The sequence below is a fragment of the Chrysemys picta genome, chromosome 2, assembly GCF_011386835.1.
Source record: "Chrysemys picta bellii isolate R12L10 chromosome 2, ASM1138683v2, whole genome shotgun sequence".
Taxonomy (NCBI): Eukaryota; Metazoa; Chordata; order Testudines; family Emydidae; genus Chrysemys; species Chrysemys picta.
In genome coordinates, this window is record NC_088792.1 from 80,014,961 (window position 1) to 80,036,654 (window position 21,694).

Below are 21,694 nucleotides of genomic sequence, written 5' to 3' on the forward strand. Positions count from 1 at the left end.
TCTATACATTGGTGACCAAAATTGGGCACAATACTCCAGCTGAGGCCTAACCAGCACCATGTAGAGTGGTACTATCACCTCCAATGACTTGCATGCTATGCTTCTGTTAATGCAACCGAAAACTGCATTTGCTTTTTTTTGCAACAGCATTGCATTGCTGACTCAGGTTGAGGCTATGATCCATCACAACTCCCAGATCCTTTTCAGCAGTATTGAACCAGTTGTTCTCTGAAGAGAACAACTAATCTAGGAGATATATGGAACAGATAATTCTAGAGAAATAAAAAAGGGCTCTTCTTACACAATAGATACAATAAAGCAACATAATCTCCCCTAGCAGGTCATATAATCTTGGAAAGAATAAGGACAAGATATACCAATTTTATGAAATATAAACTGTCAGCAACTGTCAGCATGAAATTAGGGCACATTTGTAAAACCATTCTCTCTTTGCAAAAGAACATGTGAAGCAATCAACTACCAGATCTTGTTGTTCACGGACCCTCCTTGCTGAAGTTATAACTGCCAAAAATGCCATGTCCAAAGAAAAGTGATAGAGAGAAAAATTAGTTGAAAAAAGAGACTCCGTTATTTTTGTTAAATCCAGGTTAATAGTTCAACAGATTTATGAATTTGCTGGGGGAGAGTGGATATAAATTTACCACACTGTTCAATAATAAAAGGGCAAATAATGTTAATCTATTCCAGTAGCATAAAAAATGCTGCTAGACATCCTCGAGTTGAAGTAAGCAATCTTCACACATTTACAATATCAGAAGGAACAATTAATAGAGAACTAAATAAACTGATCACATAAAGGAGTTCACTTCTTTAGTAGCTGTCCAGTTCTTAAACTGCTTACACTTCCAGGTGTAAGACTGCCTTTGTTTTCCTGAGAGAGAGAATTCAGAGAAAGGAGAAGGAAGAATGGATGTTTTTCTTGTCATCTTTAGTAGGTTTCTAAAATAGCCATTGGCTGGCATAAGGAAACATTCTGCTCCTTTTGGATAGATTTTGTCAAGGCAGCAATGGTTAAGTATGGGAAGTAGAGGGAAACATACAAAAATACCTTTCCAGAAGCAATTTGATGGAAAGATTAAGCTGTACCCAGGAAAAAATTACAACAGCAATGTAAAGGCAGGAAAGCAAATTCCATCACTTACACTTCCTTTAAACTCATTATAAAAAAAAAAAAAAAAAAAAAAAAAAAAAATCACACTTAACTTATCGAGTCCAAAACGGCAGATGTCTGATGTCCATCTAATTAAGTAGAGTCCATTATTTCAGAGTGAAAAAAGTCCATCAAAGAACAATTAAATCAAGCCAATCCAATGCTTACAAGTTACAGTAGAACTTAAGAGTTAAGAACTGACCAATCAGTCAACCACAAACCTCATTTGGAACTGGGCAGCAGAGACAAAAAAAGCAAATACAGTATGGTATTGTGTTAAACGTAAACTACTAAAAAATAAAGGGAAAGCAGCATTTTTCTTTTGCATAGTAAAGTTTCAAAGATGTATAAATCAATGTTCAGTTGTAAACTTTTGAAAAAAAAACAACAACCATAACCTTTTGTTCAGAGTTACAAACAACCTCCTTTCCCGAGATGTTCATAACTCTGAGGTTCTATTGTACAGAGAAACCTGGCATATTCCTTCACCATTCCTTATAATCACAAGGTGGATTACTATCATCTTTTTGGCTAGACCATGGGTTGGCAACCTTTCAGAAGAGGTGTGCCGAGTCTTCATTTATTCACTCTAATTTAAGGTTTCGCGTGCCAGGAATACATCTTAACGTTTTTAGAAGGTCTCTTTCTATAAGTCTATAATATAGAACTAAACTATTGTTGTATGTAAAGTAAATAAGGTTTTTTAAATGTTTAAGAAGCTTCATTTAAAATTAAATTAAAATGCAGGGTCCCCCGGACTTGTGGCAAGGACCCAGGCACTGAGAGTGCCACTGAAAATCAGCTCGCGTGCCGCCTTTGGCACGCATGCCATAGGTTGCCTACCCCTGGGCTAACCCATCAGCTGCTGAGCATATGCACTTGCCTCTGGGCAAGGACAAGAGACTTCAGACACTCAGCAGGCAGTGTGCGCGTACCAGCTACTCACTCATATGGTTCGATTGCGGTGAGAATTCTCCATAGCCTGTTTCCTCCCTGCCAGCTTCCCTCCTGCTCCACTCTGACTACTGCCCAACTGCTTTACTCTCTCCTAACTGGGGGATAGTTAGCCCATTCTTCTCTATTGCTCAGCATCCCCCAGCACTATTCCAAGGTTTCCAAACAAACTGAGTCCATCACCCACTTTCCTTGAAGCTTTCTGAAGGGTGTGGCTCAAAACCCTCCCTTCCTGAACAGTCTCCTTTATGCTATCAGCTGTACCACTCTGTGACGTTGTCTAATTAAAATATAACCATGTAAATCATTATTGCTACCACTGTTGTATACTTGCAACGAATCTTATAAAAAGAGTAACTCATGGCCAGAAAGGGTTAAACAGCTTGCAGGCTGAATGACCCAAAGCCAACCTTTACAGTCACCTTAGAAAGGTATGCGAATAGTAATTAGGGCCATTCATGTTAGGTAGGCTAGAACTTTGAAATGCAAACCTATATTGTTAGAAGTGATACTACTTATGTGCATCTTAGAAGCAATGTAGTTTTAGCATACATGTCTAAATATATACATATATATATATATACACACACACACACACACACACACACACGATCAGAAGAGCTTCTCAACAGCTAAAATAAAAGAATGTTTATCCCAGTTAACAGTTAAAATGAATAAATATTGGGTTACTTCTTACTTACCATTGTAGGTTATCCTTGGCTTCGTCAAACACATCACAAGATGCAAATCCATTTCATCTGAAGATACAAACTTTGAACATACAGGACACTTGAATCCTATTAAAAAAATATATATACATATATATAAATATATAGAGCTACTGATCACAGGAACTATTCTGATGGAAAGCTATATATTTGTACTGAATCCAAAATTTTACACACATTAAAAACCAAAAGCGAACTAGTGGCTTTTATGGATTTAACAGAAATAATATGTCTGACATTTGTATAGTTCCCTGGATTCTGAAAAATCTCAAAGAACATGGGTGTTCAAACAGAACACTATTTTTGGAAGGCACAGTTTTGCACTCTGTGAAACTGACCCTATTATATCAGTCTCACACTTCATGAATGCTTTTTCCTGGCAATGCTTTGCAGGTGCAAATCCTGCAAGCACAAAGTTGTGTCTTCAAAGAAAACCCTCGGGCCCTGTTTGAAAATCAGGCCCCAAAAGTATTTCATCTTTACCTATAATGTATTTGAGTCTCTTCACCTAGCACAGACATACTGCTGGAATGGAATATACAGTTGTTTAATAACTCAGAGCAACTTTAGAAACAGTTCAGGACAGTAGGTGGAGAATATCTTAACCAACTGAAATGGCTATGGGAATTAAAAAGGTAGACAGAATGTAGTCAGTAAAATTTGAATTTGGGCAGAAGCTCCGAGTTAACACCTTCACTCTTACAAAGAATGCTATGAACCTTTAGTGATCACAAGTGACTAGGAACACTAGACTGCAGCTTCAATACTATCACATCCTCTAATACCACATACTGGGGCACAGATTTAATATTAACTCAGAGGTGTCAGCTCACCTACTGAATCACTGATATTACTTCCTGCAGCAGAGTTTTAATTTGACTTCTCTCATTGAAATACTAACCAGGCATGACCCTGCTTAGCTTGTGAGATGACAGCCCAAGCTAATTTGACATAAGGAATAATTAGATAGCCTGGACTCTGATGCAATGCCATAATGGTGCATGACACTTTGCTTACTGCTGTAATATCTGTGATTAGCAACAACAGTGGCTTTCTAATTAAAGAACAAGGTTGGCTGGTCAAGTCTTGGAACCCACATCCCAAGGAAATTTCAAGTGGCAGACTGCTTTTGATCAATGGAATTGGTTTGCTTTGCACTGGTGCAATAAGCTGTCTCAAAGAAAAAATGCTCATCTTAAGGTCTAACAGCTTGTTAATGAGTATAACATACAGCAAAAAAAAAAATGTGAACCTAAAACATTCAAAGCTAGCCTTCAGCAATCATCCTCTGCTAACAGCGTAAGAGAAATAGGAAGATGAAGAAAAAACTACCGTGGAGAGCATTTATGGAGGTGGGTACAGTTAAACACGGAGTCTCCCATTTCCATGTCCAACTGAACATGGGATTGCTCATCTAAGGGAAAAAAGACAACTGAGGGGGGATGTAATAAGAGGTCTATATAATCATGAATGGTGTGGAGAAAGTGAATAGGGAAATGTGATTTACCCCTTCACATAAACAAGGAACAGGAGTCAACCAATGAAATTACTAGGCAGCAGGTTTAAAACAAACAAAAGCAAGTACTTCACACAATGCACAAACTATGGAACTCATTGCCAGGGGATGTTGTGAAACCCAGAAGTATAACTGAGTTAAAAAAATTAGATAAGTTCACGGAGGATAGGTACATCAATGGCTATTAGCCAAGATGGTCAGGGATGCAACCCCATGCTCTGGGCGTCCCTAAACCTCTTACTGCCAGAAGCTGGGACTGGACGACAGGGGATGGAAGCCTTGATAACTTGCCCTTTTCTGTTCATTCCCTCTGAAGCATCTGGCATTGGCCAATGTCAGAAGACTGGGCTACATGGACGATTGTGTTAGACCAATGTGGCTGTTCTTATGAAGGGCTGCTCCCAGGCTTTTTGCAATATTATTCCTCAGTGGTACTCCTAGTTCTCTCTCTAGCACTAAATCATTCATAATGCAGAGAAGTCAGTCAAAGATAATCATATGACTTGATGCCACACTTTTAAGCTAATAATTCTTACCAGCTTTGATCTGTGAAAAATTATACAGATGTGGAGTCAACTTTTCAAACCATATTATTTACTTCCAATATTGTGCAATAGATTTTTTCCCACTGTTAATTTCTTCTTTATACAAAACAAAAAACAAAAAAAACCCACACTATAAATTTTTGGTGCAAGATAAAAATTGAAGACAAATAAGTGACTGTTGATGGGTGTGATGAGTTCAGAACACCAAAGACTGAACAGCTTTAAGAAAGCGATCATGTGAAGTCTCTTCAGTCTTGTGATTTCACACAACAGGAAGTGTTCTACCAAGTGATTTATAAATATGTACTGAGCACCTCTCTTCAGCCACTAACCAAACTGAAATGGTCTGTTTTCTACAGCAGTGGCTCTCAACTTTTCTAGACTACTGTACCCTTTTCAGAAGTCTGATTTGTCTTGCCTACCCCCAGGTTTCACCTCATTTAACTTCTTGCTTACAAAATCAGACATAAGCCTACAAAAGTATCCCAGCACGCTATTACTGAAAATTGCTTACTTTCTCATTACCATATAATTATAAATCAACTGGAATATAAATATTGTACTTACACTTCAGCGTATAGTATATAGAGCAGTATAAACAAGTCATTGTCTGTAGTACAAACTAACGTTTCATGACTTAGCTAGTGCTTTTTATGTAGCCTGTAGGCAAATATCTAGATGAGTTGATGTAACCTGTGGAAGACCTCTGCATACGCCCAGGGGTACGTGTACCCCTGATTGAGAACACTGTACTTGTAGATTTGGGTATTATCCACCTATATCTTCATTAGTTCAGAAAGAAAGAAGGATCAAAATTAACACCACAAATACCCTATAAACATTATGCCAAATATTTCTACGGCAAAGCCTTCCTAATATATTTGTTTTTAATCTGTACCACTGGAATTCATTTGACAGATCAAAATAGAAACAATTTAACAAGTTTCTACTTTAAGTTGCTTTCAGCCCAGTTTTGACAGATACAAATAATTAAGAATGAAGCATATAGGAGCAGACATTCTTATTTGATCAACTGTAGTAGAGGAATTAGAAGGGAATTGCAGACTATATATGAAGCAGAGGTGGGAGTATAGTGAAGAAATATTGCCTGAGACCTAAATTTTAAAACTAAACTGTTTGACTACCAACCCAATAATAGCTGCAGAGTTGAAATAAAGCGTATGGTGCTCATCACTATCTTCTGCAGCAGAGAATGGGTAACAGGGAGGGAATGAAAAGATTTGACCTAATATCACCATCCGTCTCTTCATCATTGTCACCAGAGAGAGAGAGGATGAAGCAGCTGACAAAAGCTACAGCAAGCAAGATTTTTAAGGGAGCAGGCTCTCTCCACTCTAGCTATTGCTTCCTGCCACTGCAAACGACTTACCCTGATCTCTAAGAAATTTAGAGCCGCATTTTGAATTAGCTGCCTTTAAATACACACACACACACACACACACACACACACGGGCTGTCGATTAATCGCAGTTAACTCACGTGATTAACTACAAAAATTAATCACGATTCACCGCAATTTGAATTGCACTGTTAAAGAATAGAATACCAATTGAAATCTATTAAATATTTTTGGATGTTTTTTACATTTTCAAATATATTGACTTCAATTACAATACAAAGTGTACAGTGCACTGTAAAATTTGCACTGTAAAAATGATAAAGTATTTTTCAGTTCACCTCATACAAGTCCTGTAATGCAATCTCTTTATCGTGAAGTGCAACTTACAAACGTAGGGTTTTTTTGTTACGTAATTGCACTCAAAAACAAAACAATGTAAAACTTTAGAGCCTACAAGTCCATTCAGTCCTACTTCTTGTTTAGACAATCACTAAAACAAACAAGTTTGTTTACATTTACAGGAGATAATGCTGCCCACTTCTTATTTACAATGTCACCAGAAAGTGAGAACAGGCATTCGCATGGGACTTTTGTAGCTGCCATTGCAAGATATTTACATGCCGGATATGTAAAGTATTCATATGTTCCTTCATGCTTTGGCCACCATTCCAGAGGACATGCTTCCGTGCTGATGATGCTTGTTAAAAAATAATGTATTACATTTGTGACTGAACTCCTTTGGGGAGAATTGTATGTCTCCGGTTCTGTTTTACCCGTATTCTGCCATATATTTCATGTTATAGTAGTCTTGGATGATGACTCAGCACATGTTCGATTTAAGAACACTTTTGCTGCAGATCTGACAAAACCCAAGAAGGTACCAATGTGAGATTTCTAAAGATAGCTACAGCACTCGACCCAAGGTTTAAGAAGCTGAAGTGCCTTCCAAAATCCGAGAGGGACGAGGCGTGGCGCATGCTTTCAGATGTCTTAAAAGAACAACACTCTGATGTGGAAACTACAGAACCCGAACCACTAAAAAAGAAAATCAACCTTCTGCTGGTGGCATCTAACTCTCATGATAAAAATGAACATGCATCGGTCCACACCGCTTTTGATTGTTATCGAGCAGAACTCGATATCAGCATGGACACATGTCCTCTGGAATGGTGGTTGAAGAATGAAGGGACATATAAATATCTTCCGACGCCGGCTACAGCAGTGCCATGCGATTGCCTGTTCTCACTTTCAGGTGACAATTTGAACAAGAAGCGGGCAGCATTATCTCCTGCAAATGTAAACAAACTTTGTCTGCGATTGGCTGAACAAGAAATAGGACTGAGTGGACTTGAAGGCTCTAAAGTTTTACATTGTTTTATTTTTGAATGCTTTTTTTTTAAACCACATAATGCTACATTTGTAAATTCAACTTTCATGATAAAGAGATTGCACTACAGTACTTGTATTAGGTGAATTGAAAAATACTATTTCCTTTGTTTTTTACAGTGGAAATATTTGTAATCAAAAATATAAAGTGAGCACTGTACACTTTGTATTGTGTTGCAACTGAAATAAATATAGAAATGTAGAAAATGTAGAAAACAAAAATATTTCAATAAATGGTATTCTATTATTAACAGTGCGAATAATCATGATTAATCTTTTTAATCACACAATTAATCTTTTTAATTGCTTTACAACCCTAATATATATATATTTAAAGGGGAAAGAACTACAGTAGAACTTCAGAGTTATGAACACCAGAGTTACAAACTGGCCGGTCAAACACAAACCTCATTTGGAACCAGAAGTACACAATCAGGCAGCAGCAGCGACCAAAATAAATTATTATTTTAGATATAGATATAGATACACACACACACACAGTACAGTACAGTGTTAAATGTAACCTACTTTAAAAAAAGGGAAAGTTTAAAAAAAGATTTGACAAAGTAAAGAAACTGCTTCTGTGCTGTTTAATTTAAATTAGGATGGTTAAAAGCAGCATTTTCCTTCTGCATAGTAAAGTTTCAAACTTATATTATGTCAATGTTCAATCGTAAACTTTTGAAAGAAGAACAAAATGTTATGGTTGAGTTATCATTTCAGAGTTATGAACAACCTCCATTCCTGAGGTGTTCATAACTGAAGTTCTACTGTACTTGTTTTATCAACAACCAGAGTTTGAATAGTACTGAATGTACTAAACAAAAAAGGTGAGTTAAGTGGGAAAGGAGAAGAACTTCTCAGAAAGCAGTCCTTCAGTGACTCACAATGTATAAATAACTCAGAGAACAAAGGAACTGCTGTGCTACTGCAAGGCAGACCCAAGAAAAGCATTTATGGCCGTTTGCTTTTTATCACCAGCTCAAGGAAACATTCCAATAACCAATTCCATAAGAGACTTTCAGGGGCCTAAAGTCATTGTCGATGAAGCAATCAAAGGAAGGTTCGAATTGGCCTGCTCTCTGAGATAGTGGGAAGTCCTTTGTGTTTAGTAGATAAACTGTTGTCAATAATGTAAATGCAGATACATCAGGGCAACAAAGGGACCGAAATCAGTTAATGTGATATCAAATTCATTAAGAGTACATACAACTGCTCTGTAGTAACCACAAAAGCGACATGGAAGAGAGACATGGAACTCACGCTCAGCACATTAACCGATGCCATAAATCTACATTAAAAAAATATTAAGGAAATGTTACAGCTGCATAAAATATAGTTGTAAAATGCTCGGTTAATATTGTTAACACTGGCCAAAAGGCCATGAACAAACCCAGAAAGGACACTGTGGCTCAACCTGATCAGAATACACTTATAACAGAGCAAGTCTCTGGCAGAACACCACAGAACTCAGGCCAGTTTGAAAGTATATTTTAAAAAATCCTCAGTTATTTCAAAACAAACATATTTCCTACTACCATAAAGATTTAATATCCCTTGGATATTATTACACAGATACGTTAGCTATGCTCACAATGTAAAAGGTTGTTGAAAACAAAAGCAAAGCATTACATACTTGTATAGTCTTACAATAAAATAAAAAGTTTGGGGTGGGGTGGGGGAGAACAGCTGTAGAAAGACCATACTTCTGCTTGTTCTTCAGCATTGGGAGAATTAAAGGTCCATACAATCTGTATTTATGACTACCAATCAAAAATGACAGATTTGCAAAAAGATCACCCACATAAGGTTTACTGTCATCATGTGCAAGCCAAATTCTTTGAGTGTAATGAATTTACATTTAATTGTAGAGTGGACCAGTTATTATTAAAAGGACAGGGAACTAGGAGGACCAAAGGAACTAACTCTAATTCTTGCTGAGCCAGACACCTTGGGAAAGTTTCTTGATTACTTTGCGCCCTAGTCAACTATTTTGTAAAATTAAACAAACTGATTTTCAGTGAAAGCTGCTGCAACAGAACCAATTGGATAAATAAAATTCCCCAAAAGATCCAAATAAAACTAAAAGGGAAGTATAAATCCATCTCCAAACACACACTGAACTGCACATCTTCAAATCTTTATTATTTGTGAAAATATATCCTTTTAGCAAGATTTCTAGTTCCTCCCCCTGTAACCTTCCCTCACCTAACCTAAAAGTGGATACAAACCTGTTTAAATTAATGTCAGAACACAGAAGAAAACACAAAAGTTGAGTTTGTAGTTATTCCTAAAGAAGTCTTAAAGGAGTCAAAAGGACAAAGGACTATTACTATGGTCCCGATGGGCCACCTGCCACCTCGGGATTACCAGAGTACAGCATGCTCCTGTCATGTCCCCTACACCAAAAGCTGCATGGGGTGTGGAAGAGGATAATCTAGCACTAGGCCTCCTGGGACTCCCCAATATTGGAGGAATCCCCAGCTGAAATGTTGCCAGTTTTCTGTCCCCTTGTACATCCAGCTCCCTAATCCCGCTAGAGGATATAGCATCAAACAGAAAGATTTTTAAAGGTTAAACAGGTGGAAGTGAATCATCTCCTTAGATTTCAGAAGGGAGGGATAGGAAACCACAGCAACTATGGAAGATCCTGCTACGGTTCCACAGCAAAAATATTGTTATAAGTTTTCTAGGAACTGCAATATGACCAGATAATGCCAAGTCCTTCCATTAGTTAGACTTTTGTGCTGATGTCCTAGTTTTCCCCTTTATTTTGTGCCTCTCAAGAAAATGAAGTAAACCATGTACTGAAGACAGATGTGGTAGGCAACAAAGTACTAATTAGTCAAATACTTGTAGGGACAAATCCTCAGCTCAGAGCAGTAAAGAGGCCTTAAAAGTTGTCTAAAAAGAGCATCTGGGGAGTCCATTTAGAGAGGAATCCCCTATTGGAATAAAGGTACTGTAGTCAGCATTACCTTTCCCGCTTAGGGAGCAGGATGGGGGATTAGCAAGGACATGCCCAAACCACAGTAGCTGCTTTAACTTGTACAAGAGGCCAGTTTAGCACATGGATTAATGTGGCAGAAAGGTGGCTTAAACTTTGCTTCATCCCTGCACCATATCCCCACACGCATACAGTCAAATATGAACCTGGCCTGCCTTTCCTTATTCAAAACTTCCATAGCACTCAAGAGAAAAGACAATTGTAAAGAAGAGTCAAACACCCTCCTTATTTGAATAAAGCTAGAAAAAGCGACTGAATAAGCCAACAACTGGAAGAACTTGTTTAGAGAATACTTTATAAACTAAGTTAACATTTGTGAAAGATTAAAAAAAAAATCTTACTACATGAAATTCTTTAATCCTCTCCTTTTGTTAACTGGGGAAAGCAGAGTCATCAATACCAAACTCTGAAAGATAGCATAAGAGAAAAACAGTGAAAGGGGGGAAAAACTGGAGTGAAGGGAAAAAGAAAAGAAGTTGAACAAACAAGACAAATTTTTTTATATAGTGAAAGAATTTCGTTTATCATCTGTGTAAGTTTGGTCCTGACTCCATATGACCTATTGCCAAAGTAACATGCTAATGGTTTTCTTTGACAGCTTCACATTTTTGGAAATTGAGGAAAAGTAAAAACAGCTATTGCAGAACAAAAAGGAGAGGGGAGAAGAGGATGAGGGGGAAGAACTGCCAGAGTGCACAGTTTCTGGACCAATTTCAGGCACTCTTTTCTCAGGCTCCAAGCATCTGCCTGAAAAGTAACCAATAGGACCGCCAGGAGAGGGGGCCTGAAATGGGTAGACTCCTAAAGAAATTGGAAGACAGCACTTCTGAGGCTGGTTTTCCAACATCTTCCAACTACAGTTTTTTCAATTAAACGTACCTTTACATAGTGTTATCATTCATATCAGAGTTTCTCAAACTGGGGTCCGCAAGGGTACTCCAGGGGTCTGCAGGCCCCGCTGATCAACTCCTCCCTCTCCCTCCCAGTCCCTCCTGCACGCCGCAGGACAGCTGTGCCCTGGCATGAAGGAGGTGCTGGGAGCAGGGACAGGGGCAGAAAGAGGCAGGGAAGAGGAGGGGCAGGAGTGGAGCAGGGATGGAGCCTTAGGAGAAGGGGTGGAGTGGGGGTAGGGTCTGGGGCTGAGCGGGGGACTTGGGGGTCCACAACAAAATTTTAAATCAAAATGGAGGTACTTGTGTTACTAAAAAGTTTGAGAACTGCTGATTTATATAAATTCTCAATCCTCTTAGAAAGCTACATAAACATTACGGTCCAAGAAATTATTGTTCTTACCTATAAGAAATAATATTTTAATGGAAAGACTATACAAATCTAATTCCTATGAGATACATAACAGTAAAGAAAAATCTCAGAGAACATAAGCGGAAGATTTGAGCACTTAATTGCCATTGTTATGCTATTACAAAGCCAAACTAGACAAAAAAAAATCTCAGCAATGCAGTGCTGCTTCATAATTGCACAGCTGAACGGCTGCATGGATGCACAGGCAGAAGAGTCAAAACAGTTTAAATATATTTGACATTGTGAACTGTATTTCAATAAGTACCTGCATATGAGTTATCATTTAAGTATTATCAATGAGTACATTCCATTTAAACAGATCAACCATGTGGTATTTTGCACGTACTAGCAATATACCATCTAGCATGAAGTTACAAGTGGTTGAAATACTGTTTTGTAGCAGAAAATACTTTGTTTAATCCATTGCAGTATTTTAGGACCTTGAAAAGTTATTTAAGATTCTTTTTTAAAAAGTAAATTAAGACTCAACACTCCCATTGAAGCTAGAATTATTCCCTTATATATAAGCATACACTGAGGCACAGAAAAGTTAAATGAATTTTACAGACAGCATGTTGTCCTATACAAAATAAAAACAGCATCATGCTGAGTTTACAATCTAAAAAACAATTACACAGTTCTGAAGCATCTTATGCCAAACTGTTACTTTCATTAACAAATTCTTGTAATGACTAGGTTGGACAGATTTAATGGCAGCATACCAAAAAGTGCACAGAAACGGCCATTGAGCAAAAGGATGGCCTTGTTTCATGTCAATGAAAAGTTGCATAATGAAATAAGATGGGATTTTTCAAATGATTTAATTATTTTTCTAGAGTAAAAGTTAATACAACATCAAAAATTTAAAAAAATTCAGTTGAAAGTTATTGTCATGTAGTTTAAGAGGAAGGATGGAAAGAACTGATCCAAGGTAAGAAGAAAGAAGAAAGTTTTGGTTAATAGAAAGTACAGATTTATATATCTTGAAAACTTAATACTGTACAAGACAATAATGAATAGGATGAAGATTATATGAAGCATAACAACAGGGGGTAGGGTCAGAACACCATGCTGAGCAAGTCTATTTAATGGAAGAGTCAAAGGAAAGAAGACACAAAATAAGGCGTGAGTGACAGTTAGCAAGAATTACATATAAAAGACTTGATCAAACATCCTCCCAAAAGCTGAGGAATCTTATGAGCAGACTGATCAAAACATGTATAAAGAACAAAAATAAATGGGGTAGAAAAAGACATCAGACTTAAGAAAAACCGAGCAGACAGAGAAAAACAGGATCCAGAAGAAGGCAGCATCATAGTGGACCACAGAGAAATGGATGCCACTTGACAGCATGCAGAAGACAAAGTATCTCAGAGAGATTTAATACTACTATCATTCTACTAAACAAACAAGGCGATAATGGAGACCTGAGAAAGCACAGTTAACAGACTATTGTCTGTAGCCTACAAAGTTTCCACCAAAAGTAAGGAAGTGTAAAAATTCCTCACTAGAGCAAAAACTTTGTAAAATCGGATTTAATTGAAATACTTACCAATAACCTATTGGTTCCTGGAGGAATAGAGGTAGCAGTGATAAAGAAAAAAGGAAAACCAATCAACAACAAAAAAATAGAATGCAATATTAAGATGTACATCTGGGAGGAAAGACAAAGCAATAGCGAGAGAAAGTTCAAAGTTAAATAGTTATGTGGTCTGCTCACCAGACTTTAAATGTTGTATATAAAACTTACCTTAAGTATTGCAACTTTTTACTTTAATGTTTTAAAAGCAATCCTTAATTTATAAATCTCAACAGTAATCTTCGTATTTTGGGCCTTCTCTACATTTGTCATACTATTTAACAGATGAAACTATGCAGTATTTTGCTAATAATTAAAGTGTCACAAAACACTTCAAATATTATTTAAAACATATCTCCATTTAGAAATGGAAAAAGCTGGAAAATGGCTAAAAAATAAATTTCCTGAGAGAAAATTATGTGAACTGAGCAAGATAGCAGACTTCTCCTATATTATTACATACTTCAATTTTCCCTCTTCCAGTTTTCCCAATTTAGCTGTTCTTTATACAACATCATCTCCAGAAAATATTAATTTCTTAGATCAGCCAGGGCAGGAGATGGGGGAGGGGATTCAGCCTACAACCTATTTCACTTTAAGTCAGCTCAAGTGGGCCAGAAGAGTTAAGTGTCTCTCTCCTTCAGATAAATGATGCTATGTTGAGGTGAGTAGAAAGGTGTGGGACTGGAGGGTATCTACATCTTCATCACTATCCTTGGCCCACAGGAATCCAGTTGCCCAAGAGATCCTTTTTAAGAAGCATGATCATATTCACTTACAATAAAGCATCTTCCTTTCAACTCATTGGGTGAAACTTTACAGGAAAATTCCAATCTAATAGAAAGACCATGCTGCGTCAGTGAATTCTCCATTATCTTGACTAGGAATATAATTATCCTCATGTATGGATTATTAATTGGAGAAATATTCTTGTATTTTGTACAGTATTGTGCTATATACTTCTTAGAACCCCCCTCCAATATACAATTTTTTAGGGGAGGGGGGGGAGAATGAGAATATATGGGAAAACAAAGGGCAACAAGAGGAAGTTTCAGCACACTGTGCATTGATTTAGCCATTTGGCTCTCACGAGTATTTACAGACTTCAAATGAGATTTCAATTCCAGCACAATGTGACGAGAATTATGCCTAATTTGAGACTAATTCTTCAAAGAGAGTCAGGTAATATTTCATTTACAAGTCTCTGTACATGTTATAAGTGATGAAAAACAGTTTGTGGAGGAGGAACTAGCTTTCCAAAAACTCAACATCCAAAATGAACAGCTACATAGAAAGATCCTTTTTAAGTCACTATTCTAGACAGTTGCCCACATGCAAAAGGAATGTAAGGCTTGTCTCCACTTACTGTGGGATGGACACGCAGCTATCGATCCACCAGGGGTCGATTTAGTGGGAAGACCTGCTAAATGGACCGCCAATCACTCTGTCAACTCCTGTACTCCACCAGAACGAGACTCATAAGGTAAGTCGACAGGAGAGTTTCTCCCGTCGACCCAGCGTGGTGTAGACACTGCAAAAGGTTGACCTAAGCTATGTCGACTCCAGCTATATTATTGACGTAGCTGCAGTTGCTTAACTTAGGTCAACTGATCCCCATAGTATAGACCTGCCCTGAGATGCAATCTGTCACAAGGAAATGTACAAAAGCTGCTGCAATGGATCCAGAATGCTTGCATTCTTGAACACTATTGCTTTCATGTTAAAAATAATGCCAAACCGTATTCAAAAGATGTTAAAAAACAAAACTATCTGTATATTTGAAGCTGAATATTTGAAACTTAAAGAGACAGAGATTCACATTCAGAAGAACACAAAAACATATTAAAGTACTTTTCAGTAGGACTGCAGAAATCCTAGGCTACAGCTTGCATTGGGGAATTACTCTCTTTAACAAGAACCATAATGCAAAAAGCTTTCATAAGAATTCCCTCAAATAGGGGCATCACTGACATTATTAAATAACCTTTAGTACAGATTTCTATTTTTCTTCCCCAATAATGGCAGTACCTATCACCATTAAACAAACAAAATCTTCAGCTAACTGTGACAATCCAAGTTTTCTTTAATGTTATCAAAGGAAAGGGGGGTTAGACACTTTTTGTAATAGTAGATTGTTCTTAACTTAAAATCAGCGTTTCAAATACAAAAAGATGAATACACAGCGTAATGCATTGGTTACTACTACTTTCACAGCACATTTGCTGTAGGGTGTTTTAGATGCTTTAAGCTCTGCAGGAAACTCCTTTCTAAAACAAACATTACTTTCTGATCAATAAATCCAAATACTACAGCAAGTGACAAGACAGTCAGTATTAAATATATCCCTGAATTTGGCTGCTAGGTACAGGTCTACCAGCTAAACTAGATTGCTGAGAAATTTGCTAGAGGTATTATGCAAGTTTCTGTTCTTAGACATTTGAGTATTTTGTGGTTTGAAATTTGATGTTTATTTGCTCATAGTAACTGGATCATGATAATTACACCAATTACACACACACACACACACACTATTTATACATGATATATACACACTGTGTGTATATTGTTCAGGTGAACATGAACATATATTTACACTCGCATACACACACACTGACATATATTTTGACATTTCAGCATTTCAAGTAGAGGTGTAATAATAAAAACATTTCAATCTACACAATAATTAAAGCTTTCCTGAAAAGGAATAAAAAGGATGTATTTAATATCTCACCCTTTCATAATATTTCAAGTAATAAAGAGCTTTGTTTAAGAGTTATGTTCACATATCAATAGTGCTGAAACACTGACAGCAAACAAAATTTTGATTTACATAGCTGTAATGTAATGCATACATTTAAACTCAGGACAATGTCCAGTTTTCAAGCTCACAGATATAATCAATATGAAACTAAAATATGTTAATCACCTCTGTGCCTCCTCCCTTATTAGAATCAAGAAAAGGCCCACATGGAGAAGCAGTATGTGTATAATTACTGTTTGTATTAGAGTAAAGCCGTAACAGGGTCAGCACCCTATTGTGTGAGAAGTTGAACATACATATAGTGAGAGACAGTCCCTTCCCCAAAGACCTTACAATCTAAATAGATAAAGCAAAGGATGGAGAAAAAGGAAGTATTATCCCTATTATATAGATGGAACTGAGGCAAACTTTCAGTTTCACAGAAAATTGAGCAACTCCAAGGTTAAGCAAGAAGTTTGTGGCAGAGCCAGGAACCGAACTCAAATCAGAGTTTTAATCCAGTGCTTCAACTGAAAGTCCATCCCTTCTCTCATAACCCTGCATGACCCTGAACCAAGACCCACAGAAAGATCCAAAAGATGATGTGCAAGTAATGAGAACGTATTCCTTTTTGTTCCTCCTCAGGAACTAAAAGGAAGTCAGGTGGTGACAAATCAGAATGAGTTTCTTTAATAAAGAGAGGGGTACTCACCCTGTGCAGTAACTGAGATTCTTCAAGATGTGTGTCACTGTGGGTGCTCCATTTTAGGTGTTTGTGCGCCCCTGTGCTCGTACTTGGAGACTTTTGATAGCAGTACCTGGTTGGGTAGCGCACACGCGGTCCCCGTCTCGTGCGGCTTCTGACAGTTAACTGACGCTGTGCGACCAACCCCCATTCTGTTCCTTCTCTACTGCAGAGGCTGAGTAAGAAACTCCAAAGTAGAGGGGAGGAGGGTGGATAATGGAACACCCACAGGAACACACATCTCGAAGAACCTCAGTTACTGCACAAGGTGAGTAACCTTCTCTTCTTCGAGTGCTGTTCCTGTGGGTGCTCCATTTTAGGTGACTTCAGAGCAGTGCCCTCCAGTGGAAGGAGGGGGCTTCAGAGTTGAAATTGTGACATGACAGTAGAGAGAGTCTGAATGAGGTATCAGATGTTGCCTGTTGCTCTAATGCATAGTGCTATGTAAAGGTGTGGGCTGAGGCCCAGATAGCAGCTCTACAAATGCCTGTGATGGATACATTGTTCAGGAAAGCCATGGAGGCTGATAGGGCTCTGGTGGAATGTGTGCGAACCCCCTTGGGGGGGTTGGCGGATGCACTGATGATAGCATAGTTTTTTGCAATCAGAGATCCACTTGGAGAGTCCTTGTTTAGATATGGCACTCCCTTTGGAACATTCGATGATGGATACGAACAGTCTGTGTGATTTACGAAATGGCCTTGTTCTGTCTATGTAAAAGGCCAATGCCCGCCATATATCCAGAGTATGAAGCATGGACTGTGTTCTATCTGTGTGGGGTTTGGGGTAGAATGTCGGTAGGTAAATGGATTGGTTAAGGTGGAACACAGACGACTTTTGGTAAAAACTTGGGGTGCGGTCTCAGGGATACACAGCCTCTTTTAAAGATAAAGTATGGGGGATCTGCCATGAGGGCCCCCAGCTCTCCTACACATCTGGCAGATGTAATTGCCATAAGGAATGCCACTTTCATGGAAAGGTGTAATAGTGAACATGTTACCATGGGTTCAAATGGGGAACGGGTGAGGGCCTGAATGACCAGGGTGAGGCCCATGGTGTAGTTGGCTCACGTAGTTCTGGGTAGACGTTGTTGAGTCCTTTGAGGAAACGTTTGGATAGCAGGTGAGCAAAAACAGAATATGGATTCACCTTGGGATGAAAGGCTGTTATGGCGGACAGGTGGACTTTTATTGAACTCATGGCGAGGTCAGACCTTTTAAGCTCCAACAGGTAATCTAATATTGAGGGTAATGAGCGTAAGATGGATGCCATCTGTTTTTGACAACAGGATGCTTCAAATTGCCACCACCTGAACGTGTACATATGACAGGTAGTTGCTCTACAACTATTTAATAATATGTTTTGTACCTCTTCCGAGGAGGTCATCTCAGATCCTGTGAGCCATGGAGGAGACATGCTCCGAGATGGAGTTTTTGCGGGGCTGGATGCAGGACATGACCTGAGTCCTGGGACAGCAGAGGAGGCCGAAGTGGGAGTGTGATTGATGCTATCCTGAGGAGGTAAGGATACCAGGGTTGGCGAGATAATGTGGGGGCTATTAGGATTATTGTGGCCCCATCCTGCCTGATCTTATGGATCACTTGGATCAGGAGAGGAATGGGAGGGAAGGCATATAGGATGGGAGCGCTCCACTCTAGGAGGAATGCGTCGCCTAAGGACTGTATGCCGAGACCTGTCCTGGAGCAAAACCGAGGGCATTTGGTATTTTATGCGGTTGCAAAAAGATCTATTGTTGGGAACCCCCACTGCTGAAATATGCGTAGAAGTACTCTGTTGTCGCGCTCCCACTCGTGGTTCCGAGAAAAATGCCTGCTTAAGGCATCCGCTGTGGTGTTCTGGCATCCAGGTAGGTAAGATGCGGAGATGTGGATAGTGTCTAATGCACCAATTGCCAGAGTTTTATGGCTTCCACACATAGGGACTGTGATCGTGCTCCCCCTTGTCTGTTTATATAAAACATACAGGCTATGTTGTCTGTAAGGATCTGAATGGCCTTGTCTTTGATGAATGGTCCCAAACTCTTTGAAGACAGATGACTCTCTCGACTCGCTCAAGAATTCATGAGCGACACTCTAATCCTTGGGAATCTATACACCCAAACCCAAGAAAAAACAGAAATTATGTACCCAACGCTACCACCAGACGAAGTATTCGCAACAACAGCATTTTGAGTCACAGCCCCCCCTCCCCCCCCGAGAGGACGCCAATCTCCTTCTTCAGTAGCTGCATTCCAACCATCAACCTCCAGACAACAAATCTGAAGTCCTGGTTGAGCGCATGAGAACTCCCAGTCTATCTGTGCTGGTGACCAGTAGGAGAACACTTCAACCTCTCTGGCCACTCAGTAACAGATTTAAAGGTGGCAATTTCGCAACAGAAAAGTTTCAAAAACCAGACTCCAGAGAGAAATGCTGAACTTGAATTAATATGCAACCTAGATACTATTAATTTAGGCTTAAATAGAGACTGGGAATGGCTGAGCCATTACACACATTGAATCTATTTCCCCATGTTAAGTATCCTCACACCTTCTTGTCAAACTGTCTTAAATGGGCTATCTTGATTATCGCTACAAAAGGTTTTTTTTCCTCCTGTTGACAACAGCTCATCTTAATTAATTAACCTCTTAGAGTTGGTAGGGCAACTCCTCCTTTTCATGTTCTGTGTGTGTGTGTGTGTGTGTGTATATATATATATATATATCCTCACTATATGTTCCATTCTATGTATCTGATGAAGTGGGCTGTAGCCCACAAAAGCTTATGCTCAAATAAATTTGTTAGTCTTTAAAGGCAGGTCTTCACTACAGGGTGGGGGTCGATTTAAGATACGCAAATTCAGCTACGTATCGGAGCCGACGTATCGGAGCCGACTTACCCCGCTGTGAGGATGGTGGCAAAAATCGACCTCCACGGCTCCCTGTCGACGGCGCTTACTACCACCTCCGCTGGTGGAGTAAGGCAGTCGATTCAGGGATCGATTGCCGCGTCCCGACGAGACGCGATAATTCGATCCCCGAGAGATCGATTTCTACCCGCCGATTCAGGCGGGTAGTGTAGACCTAGCCAAAGGTGCCATAAGTACTCCTGTTCTTTTTGTGGATACAGACTAACACAGCTGCTACTCAAACTTATCTGTATACAGTGCATGTTAGAGCAAGGAACTCTTCCCTAAATGCAAATACTTCTGTCCAGTAACCCATTCTTCTTGAAATCTCATGCATGGCTAGAAATTCCTGCATATCTCTGAACATTCAAGGTTGTCATTAACTGAGTCACTAGCAAACAGCTGTAAAAGTTTCCATCCCTCTCAAAGACCTTTCACATCCTGAGGTAAGAATACATGTAATGTTCTAATGAGGAGTCAATAGGGGACCCATTGAATACCAACATTTTCACATTGCAGCCTCTTCCCCCTTGGGGCAAGACAAGCAAGAGTTTTACCTAAAACGTTCATGCTTCCCACCAGAGGCGTCAAATCTCTTATGAAAAATACAAGCCAATTCCCCACAGAGGTTTGAGTTTAAAAAAAAAAAAAAAAAAAAAAAAAAGAAACCCAACCATTCATATTATATAGAAGGCTGCGAGTTTGTCATGGATTCTGTGACTTTCCATGACCTCTGTGACTTCTGCAGCAGCCAGTGCACCTGGTTCAGGGGCAGCTCAGGCAGCCCCTGCACCAGTCGCACCAGCTGCTGCTGGGGCAGTCTCTGGCCACTGCACTGCCCACCACCCCCCAACAGCAGCAGCAGAGTTTGGGTATGGGAGGGCGTAGGGAGTTGGGGCAGGGTGAGGTTGGCTCTGGGCGATGCTTGCCTGGAGGGCTCCCCAGAAGCGGTGCCTTCCCTCTCACTCACCCTCCTAGGCAGAGGCCTGGCCAGGCAGCTCTGTACGCTGCCTCCGCCTACAGCCACCAGCCCCCACAGATCCCATTGGCCACAGTTCCTGGCCAATGGGGACTGCGAAGCTTTCATTCTGGGCTGAGGCACCACACAGAGCTGCCTGACCACGCCTCCGCCTAGAAGCTGAGCAAGGGGGAATGTCACCACTTCCGGAGAGCCCCCCCAGGTAAAGCGCCGCTCAGAGCCTGCTTCACCCCATCCCAAGCCCCAACCTCCTGCCTCCTCCCACACCCAAACTCTGCTGCAGGGGGGGGGGGGCACAGAGCCAGGCAGGGAGCCTGTTGAACCCACCAACACCCCCCCCCCAGCCCTAGCAGGAGTCCTGGGCTACTGCCCCCCTCTACCCCCCCAAGCACCTGGGCTGCCCACCCTCCCAAAGTTTTAGTCAGGGGTATATAGTAAAAATCATGGACAGGTCACGGGCCGTGAATTTTTGTTTACTGCCCGTGACCTGTCTGTGACTTACTAAAAATACCCGTGACTAAAAGGTAGCTTTAATTATATATAATCAAATGTTTCAAATATAGTTAAAATTATGTAGGAAATGGTTAACTCATTGAGGAAATTTCTGCACGTACATAATTAAAAATTTAATAAAAAGTAAATAGGAAAAAAAGGACCCACAACCAAATGCATTTCTTACTGCCATGTTTTTACTCCTGCAATATTTTTACAGTATCACCTTTCAAAAGATCAAATACCAAAAAAAGTATATGGAAAAACCTAGTTCACCGCAGGC

General features: G+C 39.6%; 1 protein-coding gene across 2 annotated transcripts in view; it reads right to left on the reverse strand.

Annotated features, from left to right (window-relative positions):
* ZNRF2 (zinc and ring finger 2) overlaps positions 1 to 21,694 on the reverse strand; it is a 79,117-nt gene that overhangs the window by 28,708 nt on the left and 28,715 nt on the right. The window contains exon 2 of one of the 2 annotated variants that reach the window (XM_005278668.3): positions 2,827 to 2,922. The exons of the other annotated variant lie outside the window; for it this stretch is intronic. Coding sequence (XP_005278725.3) covers positions 2,827 to 2,922 — 96 coding nt within the window. The remainder of the gene's footprint in view (positions 1 to 2,826; positions 2,923 to 21,694) is intronic. 2 annotated transcript variants of the gene reach the window in all.